The sequence below is a fragment of the Capra hircus genome, chromosome 4, assembly GCF_001704415.2.
Source record: "Capra hircus breed San Clemente chromosome 4, ASM170441v1, whole genome shotgun sequence".
In the NCBI taxonomy this organism is placed as follows: domain Eukaryota; kingdom Metazoa; phylum Chordata; class Mammalia; order Artiodactyla; family Bovidae; genus Capra; species Capra hircus.
In genome coordinates this window covers 115,813,725-115,829,081 of record NC_030811.1, presented here as the reverse complement: position 1 = coordinate 115,829,081, position 15,357 = coordinate 115,813,725, and the positions used below count along the sequence as shown (strand labels likewise).

The window sequence follows — 15,357 nt, the reverse complement described above, 5'->3', positions numbered from 1 at the left end:
GCCCCCATCTCTGTACTGAGTGAATGAACAAATGCCTCCTTTTCAACAGAGTTCTTTCAAGGAGTTCAAGACAGCTTTCTCTCTCTCTCTCTCTTTTTTTTTTTTAAATTGAAATGTATTTGTGTTAGTTTCAGGTGTGAAAAGTGATTCAGTTATACATATATATATATATATATATATATATAATTTTTCCTTACTGTTGTTGTTCAGTAGCTCAGTTGTGTCCAACTCTTTGTGACCCCATGGACTGCAGCCTGCCAGGCTTCCCTGTCCCTCACCATCTCCCAGAGTTTGCTCAAACTCATGTCCATTGAGTCGATGATACCATCCAACCATCTCATCCTCTGTTGCTCCCTTCTCCTTCTGCACTCAATCTTTCCAAGCATCAGGGTCTTTTCCAGTGAGTTGGCTCTTTGCATCAGGTGGCCAAAGTACTGGAGCTTCAGCTTCAGCATCAGTCTTTCCAATGAATATTCAGGGTTGATTTCCTTTAGGATTGATTGAGTTGATCTCCTTGCTTATTACAAAACATTGAGTAGAGTTCCGTGTGCTATACAGTATATCCTTGCTGTTTATTTATTTTATATAGACTATCTCTCTGCCTTGACTTCTCCATCTGTAAAATGGCCCAATACTGGTCTTCCTGATAGTGGTTGAAGAATGCACTGGTTAAATTTTCGGGCTCTGAAACCAAATTGTCTGTAATCTGAGAAAGATGTGCCTGTATTTCATACCTATAAAACAGGAATGGCAGTCCCTCCCTGGAGTGTTATTGTGAGGAAAAAATGATTTAACTGTACAGTCCTTAGGCCAGAGCAATATACATTTGCTACTTTATTTCTATAAGTTTAAAGGGAAAAAATGCAATACATTAGAATAAAGCATAAAAATATGATGTAGGTCTAAGTTTTTTCATAAGAAAAAAGAATTAATTTATATTTACTTGTCAGGTTGGAGGATGAGACCCAAGTGCCACTCCTAAGGTTTGTGTTAGCCAGTGGCATGAAAGGTGATGGTTTGAGGCCTCATCTGAACCCCACTTGCTGTTTTCCCCCATTTTGAGATTACCTCTTTCATTTTACAAGTAATATATAGAGAAGTGGTGCTACAGAAAATATTAGGAAATGCATAGAAGTGAAAATAGCAAAACAAATGTCATGGTACCCATCACCTGTATGTCATTGTTGCTAAATCTTTGCTTTGACTTTCTAGACTGTTTTATGGTCTATTGCTATGTTTATTTCTCTTATAAACAGCATTTCTCAAAAGAGTATTCTGAAGTTTGTTTTCCTAAAATGTCTGTATTTAACATTTTAGAACATCAACTTATATGTTTAAAGTATACGATTCTTTTACTTCTCCAGTTTTCCCAGCACCATCTATTGAAGAGACTGTCTTTTCGTCATTGTTCATTCTTGCCTTTTTTGTTGTACATTAACTGACCGTAGGTATGTGGGTTCACTTCTGGGCTTTCTGCCCTGTACCTTTGATATATAATTCTGTTTTTATGCCAGTACCATACTGTTTTGTTTATTGTAGCTTTGCAGTATAGCCTAAAGTCAGGAAGCCTGATTCCTCAAGCTCTTGTTCATCTTTTTCTAAATTGCTTTGGCTATTCATGGTCTTTTGCATCCCCACACAAATTTTAAAATTTCCTGTTCTAGTTCTGTGGAAAATGCCATAAGCAATTTGATTAGAATTGCATTAAATATGTAGATAGCTTGCATTGAATATGCAGATAGTATAGTCATTTTGACAGTATGCTTTTTACCTGGAGAATAATTGCTTTGTGAGCTTCCCCAGGGGCTCAGCAGTAAAGAATCTGCTTGCAACACAGGAGACATGGGTTCTCTCCCTGGATGAGGAAGGTCTCCTGAAGGAGGGTCTGGCAACCCGCTTCAGTATTCTTGCCGGGAAAATCTCGTGGACAGAGGAGCCTGGCAGGCTACAGTCCCTGGGGTTACAAAGAGTTGGACGTGACTGAAGTGTCTGAGGATACACACACACAATTGCTTTACAATGTTCTGTTGGTTTCTGCTGCACGATATGAATCAGTCACAACTATACAGATATAGATATATGCCCTCCCTCTTGAGCCTCCCTCCTACCTCTGCCCCATCCCACCCCCTAGGTTGTCACAGAACCCCAGGATGGGCTCTCTGTGTTATATAGCAGTATTAGTTCTTCTTAATAACCTAAGATGAAAAAAGAACACACATACGTATGACTGAAACACTTTGCTGTACCTGAAGCACATCATAAATCAGCTACAGCCCAATGTAAAATAAAATTAAAAGTAAAGTATTTTTAACCAATACCAGTATAACATTGTTTCTATACTGTCATTTATTGGAATTCCCTCTTTTTGACCTGTGGTTAGAACATCTTATATTTTTTTTGCCATTGTGAATTGTACTGAGCATCTTTGAACCTCCGACAATACATTCTTGTGGGAATGTTTCTTTAGGATAAATGTCTAGAAATGGAATTCTGATGTCTGGTGCTTTGAGACAGAATGCCCCAGCACATTGCTGTGTAGAAGTTAATCATTGAGGGCTCACAAGCATCTTCATGGCTCCTCCATTTGGAGTCTGGAGGAGGACAGATGGGAGGAGAGCAAGGTGGGTGGGACAAGGCCCTGGAAGCCAGACACACCTCCTCCCCAGGCCTCCAGGGGAGCTTGGATCTAACTGACACTCAGTATTCTCAGTTGCAAAATGTTTTGAAAGAAGTGAGCTTCCTGAGGGTATTGTTAGCATAGGTCCTGAGGCTGAGTAAATGCTAGCTCCTATATAATAGCCAGGGTCTATGTAAAATAAAACTTTTATATAAGGAAGGGCTTCCCTGGTGGCTCAGATGGTAAAGAATCTGCCTACAGTGCAGGAGACCTGGATTTTATTCCTGAGTCAGGAAGAGCCCCTATATAAGTAGGGAGCATATAAATAAATGTGTCCCTGTATATGCATACATGTATACATACATATACATATATACATACATGCATGCATGCTAAGTTGCCTCAGACACGTCTGACTCTTTGCAACTCCATGGCCTATAGCTCACCAAGCTCCTCTGTCCATGAGATTCTTCAGGTAAGAATACCAGAGTGGGTTGCCATCCCCTCCTCCAGGGGATCTTCCTGACCCAGAGATCAAACCCATGTCTCTTATGTCTCCTGCATTGGCAGGTGAGTTCTTTACCACTAGCACCACCTAGGAAGACCCATATACATACACATATGTATATATTAAAAAGCAGAGACATTACTTTGTCAACAAAGGTCCGTCTAGTCAAGGCTATGGTTTTTCCAGTGGTCATATATGGATGTGAGAGTTGGACTATAAAGAAAGCTGAGGGCCAAAGAATTGATGCTTTTGAACTGTGGTTTTGGAGAAGACTCTTGAGAGTCCCTTGGACTGCAAGGAGATCCAACCAGTCCATCCTAAAGGAGATCAGTCCTGGGTGTTCATTGGAAGGACTGATGTTGAAGCTGAAACTCCAATACTTTGGCTACCTGATGCAAAGAACTGACTCATTGGGAAAGACCCTGATGCTGGGAAAGATTGAGGGCAGGAGGAGAAGGGGACAGAGGATGAGATGGCTGGATGGCATCACCGACTCAATGGACATGAGTTTGAGTAAACTCTGGGAGTTGGTGATGGACAGGGAGGCCTGGCGTGCTGCTGTCCATGGGGTCGCAAAGAGTCAGACACAACTGAGAAACTGAACTGAACTGAACTAATGTATATATTTTATATATAAGTATAAAGTATATATAAGTACAAATATAAAAATATAAAGTATATATGAATATATATAAGTATATACAGATATATAAAATAAGACTTTGTGTAAGGTCAGTTACCTTCCTTGAGTAATCTGGAGGCGACAAAAATTCCCAAGTATGTTCATCAGAGTGGGGGATTTACTGTCATGTTTAGAAATCTGCAAGGTGAATTAAGAATTTAAAGCAGAGTCAGATTTAAGGTGAAGACCAAGGGGGAGCGGGTGGGTGTTAAAACATCATTGAAGCCCCTGCCTCCAAACTGACACCTCTGTCCACAGTGCCCGCGTCTGTGGGTGTTCGCCTGGTGGATTTTCTGGGTAATCTCATACATCTTGATGTAGTCCCATCACATCCTCAGTATCATGGACTCATAGATTCCAGATCTTCAGCTAGTCACGGATCCGGAGCTGGGTCAACGATTTCAGCTAGAGCGACGTAGACCATCTGGGAAGCCGCCTTAATTAGCTGGAATTTGTGAGCCACTCAATGGTTCCGAAAGGACTGGTCCAAACAGATTCTTCCACAGCAACCCATCCCAAGAGGGGAACACACTTTAGGCTGTTTCTTTCCAGGAATACATACTTTCAAAATGAATTCTCCATAGGGAACAAACTGGTGTCTGCCAAGGGGGAGGAGGGAGGGGGAAGGATGGAGTGGGTGGTCGGCACTAGCAGATATGTAAGCTTTTATATGTAGAATGGATAACTACTGTGTAACACAGGGAACTATAGTCAACATCCTGTGATACACCATAATGGAAAAGAAGACGAAAACGAATGCATTAAATGTGTGACTGAGCCTCGCTTGGCTGGTACAGCTGAAATTAACACAGCACTGTAAATCAACTCTACTTCAATTAGAAAAACGTGCTCTCCACTTTGCTTAGTTGTCCATTTCCTCTCAGTGTTGAAGAGTGCCAATATGTTGATTTTTTTATTGAAGTATATTTGATTTACAATGTTTCTGGTGCCCAGCAAAGTGATTAAGTTATACACACACACATATATATTCCTTTTCAGATTATTTTGGTTTTAGGTTATTACAAGATATTGAACACAGTTCCCTGCGCTATACAGTAGGTCCTTGTTGTAATATACTGATTTTTAAAAGTTCCTGTGACCCAGAAGGCCCTAAATACTTACAAGAATGAATAGCGAGGAGAAAGGGTCCTTAGAAGCTGCTGGCTGCCAACAGCTTCGTTGACTTCAGGTTGGAAGCTGCCGCCTCACTCATCCTTCTTCTTGTCACCTTTCCAGGAGGAAGATGAAGGCTCGCGCTCCTCCGCCTCCTGGGAAGCCTGCCACCCCCAACTTGCATGGTGGACAGAGATCTCCTCGCAGAGCATCCCCCGGACCCCCACAGAACCAGCTCAGCAGAAAGCATTCACTGGACGACGGGGTGGTAGCCATGACCGTGGTGCTGCCCAGTGGGCTGGAGAAGAGAAGTGTGGTCAACGGGAGGTGAGGTCCCAGCCGGGGCCAGCGGGGGAGGCGCCACAGTGCAGTGTGCAAGGCCTCGGGGAAGAGCAGCGTGGTCAACGGATGTGAGGGCCCGGCCAGGGCCAGTGTGGGGAGGCGCCACAGTGCAGTGTGCAAGGCCTCGGGGAAGAGCAGTGTTGTCACCGGGAGGTGAGGGCCCGGCCGGGGCCAGCGGGGGAGGCGCCACAGTGCAGTGTGCAAGGCCTCGGGGAAGAGCAGCGTGGTCAACGGATGTGAGTGCCTGGCTGGGGCCAGCGGGGGAGGCGCCACAGTGCACTGTGCAAGGCCTCCGGGAAGAGCAGTGTGGTCAACGGGAGGTGAGGGCCCGGCCGGGGCCAGCGGGGGGAGGGCCACAGTGCAATGTGCAAGGCCTCGGGGTGTAAATCTGGGCCTAGGAACAACATGCAGGGTCTCACCCTCCCAGCTGGGTGCCAGCGAGCTCACCACACTTACCCTGATCCTGGGAGCCACACATTTCACTCCTGTTGGAGGTTGGCTCAGAGAGGAGGGAGGTCTCAGGCCCACAAGCCAACTCCAGGTAGGTGACCGCCACCTGGGGCAGGGCTGGCCCTACAGCCCAGACACGGCACAGCTGGGGCTTGGGGTCAGGGCTGGCCCTCCGCACCGCAACACAGCACAACTGGGGGCAGCCCCTGAGGGACCATCCTCAGATCCACTTACAGACTGACTCTCAGAGGTGTGACTGCAACCACTTGTCAAGGTTCCAGATGAAAACAGTGCAAGCTTACATGAAGGGATACAGTGGGACGCATGGAGTTGACATTGACGGGAATCAATTTCCAAACCCTTGATCTCCACCTGAATCCTTATTGAGAGCTGATCTGCCTGTCGAGGTGCCTATAGCCAAGGTCACACTCACCACCCAAGCTAAATTAGGGTTAGGGTTAGGGTTAGACCTGATCTGCCTGTCAAAGTGCCTGTAGCCAAGGTCACAGATTGACTTGTTTCCCATCCCTTTCCAGTTGTAAAAGATACAATGAAAGTGTTTATAATATTCCAGAGTATTGATACTAATAGTTTTTAATGCTAATGGAATTTCTGATATGATGTTTGATATTTATCAAAATGGATCATAATCACATTGTTTAATCATTTCTGTACTACTGTTATTAGCTCAATCTGTAATTTAAAAATGTAACAAAATCACAGGAAACAATTCCATCTAAATGTTCATACACTTTATTATGTAGAATATGATAGAGTGATCAATTATAAAGACATTCAAGCACAAAAATATTTCTGTATGATTCTGAAATAAGAGTGAATAGGAGTTGTATTTCTAGAAAACCAAGGGAGGTAAGAAATTTGAAGAAATCTTCAAAAATCATTTGCTTGAGAATTTTAAAAATGGATAATGGATAACCACATCACTCTGGGTGTTTTTATTCTCATCGATACATTGTAAAGAGTGACATAACAGTTTTATGTTAAAATATTCTATTTAAAATTTCATCCTTTGCAACTACTTTAGTTTTTATAAAGAAAATTTCAGGTAATGATTTACTGGAGCAAAGGGGTTCACAGGTTTTTAAAATTATTTTATGCACCATGTACACAAAAATTTGAGGAACATTGCTCCTGGCCTTAATATTCTCCTAGGATACAACGTCTTTACCTCCAAGAGGTGATGCAAAACAGCATTTCAAAGTGATACTATTGGGGATAGCATGCTCCTCTGTGGGCCCCTCCTCGTGGCTGCCTCCCAGCAGAAGGGCCCCGGAGCCAGAAGTTAAGACCCACATTGGATCCTGTGGCCCAGCATCCATAGAAGGGAGGAGTTCCTGTGGGCAGGTTCAGGCTAGAGATGCTCAGGTTTCTGGAGTGTCTGTGTTTCTTCTTTTACAGAGTGATCTCTGTCCTAAGTGTACTTTTCTCACTTAAACTTGGGAAACAGGCCATATTATCATAGGTTTAGATGCATGTAAGCCAGACTTCAACAGTACATGAACAGTGAACTTCAAGCTGGTTTTAGAAAAGGCAGAGGAACCAGAGATCAAATTGCCAACATCCATTAGATTATAGAAAAAGCAATAGAGTTCTAGAAAAACCTCTATTTCTGCTTTATTGACTATGCCAAAGCCTTTGACTGTGTGGATCATCACAAACTGTGGAGAATTCTTAAAGAGATGGGAATACCAGGCCACCTGACCTGCCTCTTGAGAAATCTGTATGCAGGTCAGGAAGCAACAGTTAGAACTGGACATGGAACAACAGACTGGTTCCAAATAAGGAAAGGAGTATGTCAAGGCTGTATGCTGTCATCCTGCTTATTTAACTTATATGCAGAGTACATCATGAGAAACACTGGGCTGGAAGAAGCACAAGCTGGAATTAAGATTGCTGGGAGAAATATCAGTAACCTCAGATATGCAATTAACACCACCCTTACGGCAGAAAGCGAAGAAGAGCCTCTTGATGAAAGTGAAAGAGGAGAATGAAAAAGCTGGCTTAAAGCTCAACATTCAGAAAACGAAGATCATGGCATCCGGTCCCATCAGTTCATGGCAAATAGATGGGGAAACAGTGGAAACAGTGGCAGACTTTCTTTTGTTGGGCTCCAAAATCACTGCAGATGGTGATTGCAGCCATGAAATTAAAAGACGCTTTCTCCTTGGAAGGAAAGTTATGACCAACCTAGGTACCATATTCAAAAGCAGAGACATTACTTTGCCAACAAAAGTCCATATAGTCAAGGCTATGGTTTTTCCAGTAGTCATGTGTGGATGTGAGAGTTGAACCATAAGGAAAGCTGAGTGCCGAAGAATTGGTGCTTTTGAACTGTGGTATTGGAGAAGACTCTTGTGAGTCTCTTGGGTTGCAAGGAGATCCAACCAATCCATCCTAAAGGAAGTCAGTCCTGAATATTCATTGGAAGGACTGATGTTGAGGAATATCAGTACTTTAGTCACCTGATGCAAAGAACTGACTCATTTGAAAAGACCCTGATTCTGGGAAAGATTGAAGGTGGGAGAAGAAGGGGATGACAGAAGATGAGATGGTTGGATGGCATCACCAACTCAATGGACATGAGTTTGAGTAAACTCTGGGAGTTGGTGATGGTCAGGGAGGCCTGGTATGCTGCAGTCCATGGGGTCCCAAAGGGTCAGATACAACTGAGCAACTGAACTGAACTTAATTTTATCAGTGAATGTATTAAGGTTTATTCACCGTTATTATACTAATATTTGGGCTCAATTTCTAGTTACGTTTTAGCAAATCACTTTATTGAAGTATGATTAACGTATAAAAGCTGCCACATTGAATGTGTACGACTTAATGAGTTTGTGAATAAGTGTACACATGTGAAACTATGACTTCTATCAGTCTAGTTATATATTTCTTTTTTAAGAAAATTGACCCACAGATCCTGTCTTAAATTACACACAGGTCTGCTTTTATAAATGCACAAGGAGAGACAGAATATCTGCGTGAAAACTAAAAACATTATTTTGAAAAATGTTTTCAAACTGAACATATTCTTCCAATTTTATCTTTAGTTTTCATTTTCTTCCAAAGTAGAAGTTATCATGGTGCCATTTTGAAATGCAGCAATGAGAGCAGGTTCACCCGTAGAGATTAAATATTAAAATAGATTTCTCTTTTCAGAGTAGTAAGTTCTGATCCCTTCCCAAGGTTTCCTGGAGCAGTCTGTGGGCTCCCTTAGCAGCTTGTAACTTGCTGACGCTGCAGCTTCTTGCTGCAGGAATTGGTTTTATGTTTCCTACTCTTTAATAATATAAGAGTGGGCCAAAGTCACATCCTGACCCTCGCTGAAACCAGATCGCCTAGCTGTTTATCAGTGTGATTTCTCTCTTCATTTTGCCAGAGAACATGCCCACCTTTTTGCAGGATAAGCAGGTCATTTATAATTTACAGTTAGTACCTTAACTAGACTATTTCCAAACATGGAAGATTCTCACAAGGAAAGCACATTAGTACATAAAGTCTGGTATATTCTGCATATGGCAGTGATTCTTCTTTCTGTCTTTTTTTAAAGTTTCCCTTGGATTTAAAAGCACAGGTCCCAGTCTGTTCTTAGATGAGACATGGGAACAGGTGTTCTGGAACTTTCTTAAGGAAGATGCTCTGATAGGTGCTCTTTTAGAAAGGATGCTGTCAGCACTGCTCATGGTCCCTGCGAGGAGAATGCTGGTCCCATCACTCTAACCGGAGGACAAGTAGAGAGAAGTTCTTTGAAGGGACAATGCCCTTAGGCAAAAGGGTGCTTCATAAATGGTGTCAAGTATTCCCGTGTTAGGGCTGTGTCATCCTGATGTGGTCAGCTAACTCGTGTCCAGTTGGCATGCATGCCCCAGGGGCCTGGGACAGGAGAAGGCAGCGTTCTCTTCTCAGAGCACAGGAAGCCTTTCTCGGTGGTCAGTGCTGCGGATTTGCTACTGCAGGCTGTCAGACCCCTTTTGTAATAACCGAGATTACAACTCTGCATGGATTTGCAGGTCCCAGGCCTTGTCAACAGCATGAGACCCCCGTGGCATAGGTATGGCCCTCAGTGCCTCTTCTGGAGAGAGCTCACCTGCTCCCAGGTGAAGGGGAAGGGGAGCGAGCCCAGCCCTGATCTTCCCTCCTTCACCTGCCCATCAAGGTGCGGGCCATACCCCCTGCAAAGGAAGGAAGGGAGCTGGCTTCTCTTCAGCACCAGAGCATGAAGGGATGAAGCTGGGAAGGGCAGTTTTGGCACAGGGAACTCTGCCAGAGGAACATTTTCTATGTAACAGGCTAACAGTCAGGTTTGGTTTAGTTTGATTTACATTTTTACTTAAAGAATACCCTTTTTAAAAAAGACTTTATTTTTCAGAGCAGTTTTAAGTTCACAGCAAAAGTGAGAGGAAGGCAGTGATATTTCTCACACACCCCCTGTATATACCCGACTTCCCCCGCCATCACATCTCTCACCAGAGTGGTGCCTCTCTTCTAAGTGATGAACCAGCACGCACACATCATTTCCCCTGAAGTCCACAGTTTACACCAGCGTTCACGCTCCATGCTGTACATTCTGTGGGTCTGGACAAATGTATCATGACGTGTCCACCATTGATAGTATGATACAGAGTATCTTCATTGCCTTAAAAATCCTCCTGGAGAAAATTCCTGGGATATAAACCCTTATGTGACATTAACGGGAAGTGAATCTTATTGAATTTATAATACATTTGATTATCCTGGTCCTAATTCACCATTTCTAGTGACTACCTCCCAAATGTTTCTGCCTTATTAAGTCATTGCTTCTTTGAGCTAAATCTAAGAGGAGTTTAAAAAAAGGCACAGTCACTCCGTTGATGCAGAATGTCATCAAGAGTTCCCAGTTACTACTCAGTTTCTTTATGAGAACCTCTCCTGCAAGGAGAGGACCTCTCCTGCAACCTCTCCCTTAACTCCTGGTTAAGGGGCTGATCATAAACTCTCAACTCCTTGCTTACCCTGTGAAAATGTGGGGGTATTCTTTACTGAACCCATGATTTAATCTTTCCTAGAAGATGCTGTACTGTCTTGGATTTGGTGCTAAACCAGTCATCCTAGGAGACAGTCTCCTTTTGTGGGAGACTGAACAGATTGGGATCCAAACAGACTGAAAAAATGGAAATGATCATTTATTCATTATTGAACTCCTGGCTTTCATGAGACGCTGGGAAGAGGACATCCCAGCAAACAGAAGGAAATAAAGAGCATTTGCAAAAGGGCTAGTTTGTGTGAGAAGGGGAAAGTTTAGTGTTGCTGGAGCCTGGATTGAGAAGGGAAGATGAGTGGACCTGGACTCGGGGGCCAGCCAGGTTCCAGGAGTCTCCTGGCCTGGCCCTCCTGTGGCTCCACGTGCCACTAACAAGATTACAGCGCCACTGGGAACACACAGTTCCACTCCAGTGCTGGGCAGATCAAGAGAAAGCTGGTGCATCAAAGCATAAATTTAACTTACACGTAGGAAGCAATAGTTCTGCGTTAAAGGTAGCATGCAAACTTCACAAGTTTTTTTTTTTAAGAAGTATAGCCAATTAACAATGTTGTGATAGTTTCAGGTGGACAGTAAAGGGACTCAGTCATACATGTACATGTATCCATTCTCCCCCAAATCACATGCACTTTAAAAAACAAACACTGACAGGCAACTTTAAAGATTTCTGGGCTGTGTCCCAGGTCCCCCAGCGGGCTGGTTGACTCAGCTACTGAGAGAGAAACAGAAAACAACCTGCCCCGATATGACCTGGACACGGGAAGCTTTAGACTCTCACGTCACATGATCTCCGAGATAGAGGTTAATGACACAGAGGTTGCAGTTAAGAAAAACACAAGTTTTCATGATTGGAACCCAACCAGAATGCACCCCTTGTTGCTGGGTGCTGCGGTGCCCTCTTCCTTACGGGTGTCTTTCTCCAGGAGCACCAGAGACCCTGAAAGGCCTGGCTGGCCATTTGGAGCTCGGGGCTTTAAATGCCAGTTGACAGCCACTTTCGCAGTGCACGACAGCCACCCTGTTTTCTGAGGACACTGTCCAGAAAAGTGTGGGGTAGAAAGTGGTAACTCAGATCACGCTTTCCATGAGCCTGGGGAGGAATCACCTGAGTGGGAGGCCTTCCAGGAAACGTGAGATGAACTGATGCTTTTGGACCCGTGTCCACCCCTATACTGTGTATCCAGCCCCTTAAATGCGACCCAGATCAGTCTGTATTAGGCTGCCGTGTCTGTCCAAGAGCCACAGGAAGAGGCCTGCAGGCCAGAGGGATCTCCCACATCTGAGTGCCTCTCGTGCCCCAAACCTCCCCACTTTCCTGCAGAGACTCTCTGGCCTGGCCTGGGTCCCAGCCCTCGGAAGCAACGCTGTGACCCTTGGTTGGTCCAGTTGAGTTGATAATGGGCCCTGTATTCACAATTCAGCACAGGCCATGGACAGGGTGTGATGGTGCTGAATCTTATTATTATGGTCTTTCTTTTTCTTTCACTTTCCCCTTCAGCAAACTGAATGATAAATTTGAGGAAACAGGTCTCCAGCACATAAAATTTTCTGCTTGGAAATCCTTCCCCTCCCTTCCCTCACAGGCGTTTTGTTGAGAATTGCTTCCCCCCTAAAGTGTTGGCAACATCCCTGCAGCTTCATCGTCAAGGACGACAGAAGAGCAAGAACAGCTGGGTGGGTGCTGACCCACTGATTGTGGAGGAGAGCTAGTCCGCTGGTGGAGATGGGGGCACCCAATTCTTTATCCAGACAGAACTGAATACTACACCACTCTCCTGCTAGCGCATGCCAGGATACGTCCTAGATTCTGCTGTTACTAGAAGAGTTCATTCTCTGCGATGGAAAAGCCCCAGAGTGGGTCTGCACCCTTTTACGTCAAATTCGATCTCTCAAACATGTTACCAATTAGTGGATTCGAAGAACAGAAGGTTACATTAGTTGCTTTGGTATTCTTTGTGGTTTATCGTCTAAGATTAATTCAACTTTTGGTTTGAGAATTTACCCATATTGGTTTATTTGGTGGCAGTAGACTATGGATGTGGGCTTTCCTGGTGACTCAGATGGTAAAGAATCAGCCTGCAATGCCAGAGACCTGGGTCCGATCCCTGGGTCAGGAAGATGTCCTGAAGAAGGGAATGGCTACCTAATCCAGTATTCTTGCCTAAAGAATTCCATGGACAGAGAAGCCTGGCAGGCTACAGGCCATGGGTTGCAAAGAGTCAGACTCGACTGAGCAACTAAGCACAGCATGGCAGCCGACTGTGGGTGTAGTTTAGAGAGGTGAAGTGACAGTCGGCATCTTATGGGACCGGGTGCCAACCCCACCTCCACGTCCCTCATGGAAACCAGAGGAGAGTGGTCCCCAACCACCAGGATGACAGGAATGAGAGGGAGCAGTGTCATCTGCACAAATGGCTCTGGGCTAATGGGGGACACACAGAACATGGTAACGATAATAGGTCATTATTATAGCAGCCTTAGAACTCTCTTTTCTATGCTAACTTTTCCATGGAAGTCTCTTTTTCATGGACTTTGGTGTCTTGAAGTCTTTGGTGATGTCACTTCCTGTTTTGATGTATTAAACTTATGAGAAAATGATGATTATTTTTTTTTTTCTGAGGCTGAGGGAATCAAGCTGACGCATCATTAGCCAGCATGCACCACCTTCATAGCCCTTGTGAGGGTTAGTGCTGCCCTGGCCCCACCGAGTGCCCTTTCAGAGTCCTGGGAACCAGTGGGGTGCTGAGTCTCCTAGCTGTGACTCCAGGGTCTTCTGGCTAGAACATAGGCTATCACCTAACTACCTCCTGGAGAGTAGGTGGGAGTAAGTATCATCGTGGAGATGGCTGTTAGATGTTTTGTGTCAGCAAGAACATCATTGATATTTTTAGGGGAAACAGGGCGTCTTGAAGCTTTGCCTGTGGTGTCAGTGTTCAGTACGATAGCCCTCATGGTGCATGGCGACCAGATGGCAGGCAGCCTGCGCCTTCACAGGTGTACATGAGTCCTCAGTCTGCACACACCTGAGGGCCAGACACCTGGAAAACTCCACTATGACCTGAAATAATTGCCATGCCAATTCCTGGTTAAGAAATAGATCAGAAGACAAGACCTACAATTTTGTGAGGGATTTATGCCCCACTACTAAGGAAATGTGTAGGAAAAGACAGGTCAGCTTGAAATATAAAAGCATTCTGCCAGCTTAATATGAATGATGGAAATGAAATTTCCTATTCTTTGGGACAATCCACTCTTTTTTAGCTCCCTTAGTAAGTAATGATCTGTGTTAGGAGACATTATAAAATTTTTGACATTTCAATAACATGATTTTCATTTTCTCTGTCTTTAAAAAGCATACTTTCTAGCTATAAAGAAAGCCATTGTCATCTTCAACTTAAAATTTTGCTGTTTAAGATACACTATATTTGCAAAGAATGAAAATTTTATACCTTGTGCCCAGAAGTTAATATCATCTGTGCTGATCTTACAAGATTGAGGTCAACATACTCATGAGTTTACCTAGAAATGCAACTATTTTCCCAGCTATTCTGATTTTGATGGTGTTTTCGGTACTGTGGTTGCTTAGTGTTGAATGCATTAAGATATCTCTGTAGAGTCATGAATGAGGAAATAACCAGCGGCTGTTCTCTTTCTTCATAAGGATGACCAGTTTTCTCCTCTACCCACTGGTGCATTAGTCCTGACCTCTCTCAACCAGCAGAAGGGAGAGTGCCAACATTCCCCCTGACCATGGTTTGTTTCTTTCTTCCAGCCACGCAATGATGGACCTACTGGTTGAACTTTGCCTTCAGAACCACCTGAATCCTTCCAACCATGCCCTGGAGATCCGGTCTTCAGAAACCCAACAGCCTTTGAATTTTAAGCCAAATACTTTAGTTGGGACCTTGAATGTGCACACCGTATTTCTGAAAGAAAAAGTTCCTGAAGCGAAAGTTAAGCCTGTTCCCCCTAAGGTGCCTGAGGTCAGTAGCACGGGAGTCCGTGTGTCACATAAGGATGTGTGCAGTTTCCTGGGACCCAGGGTGCGGCAGGTGTAGCGGAGGGGGCCACTGGGGTCTCTCCTGTCTAAATTTCACATGCCATGGTTGAGGTTTCCACGTTCATGCTAGGCAAAGTTAGGCCCTAAACTGAGTTTTAGGAGACCTAAGTTCACAGCTTTTGAATAATGTGCATTGTGTAACACTGCTCCTTTAGATGTCAAAAGAAGGACCCACTCTAGAGCAGAGCCATGCATTAACGCTTTCTGCAAAGATTCTTTCCATCTTTTAATCAGGCGCTTTCTGCAAAGATGGAAATGGTCTATAATTCTGTTCCCTGCGAGCCAACAGCCCCTGATTATGCATAGCTGCTGAGCATATGAAATGCAGCTAGTGTGATCGAAAAACTGAACTTTGCGTTTCTTATATTTAATTGAAATAACACAAATAGCCAATGACTACCCTACTTGACTAGTCTTAAAGGTTCCAGTAGAGTTCTGGAGGCCTTTCTGTCCATGGCAGAGATTGGAATATGTGGAAGATTGCAAGATCTTCTCTGAGAAACGAAATAGAAGGGGATTCCCTTTTGAAAAATTGATGCTAGAA

The 15,357-nt window shown here is 44.1% G+C and overlaps 1 protein-coding gene across 1 annotated transcript in view; it reads left to right on the top strand.

Annotated features, from left to right (window-relative positions):
- The window catches only part of COBL (cordon-bleu WH2 repeat protein), a 296,580-nt gene that overhangs the window by 105,096 nt on the left and 176,127 nt on the right, over positions 1-15,357 (top strand). Inside the window, exons 2-3 of the mRNA XM_018047457.1 lie at positions 5,044-5,247; positions 14,526-14,736. Coding sequence (XP_017902946.1) covers positions 5,044-5,247; positions 14,526-14,736 — 415 coding nt within the window. The remainder of the gene's footprint in view (positions 1-5,043; positions 5,248-14,525; positions 14,737-15,357) is intronic.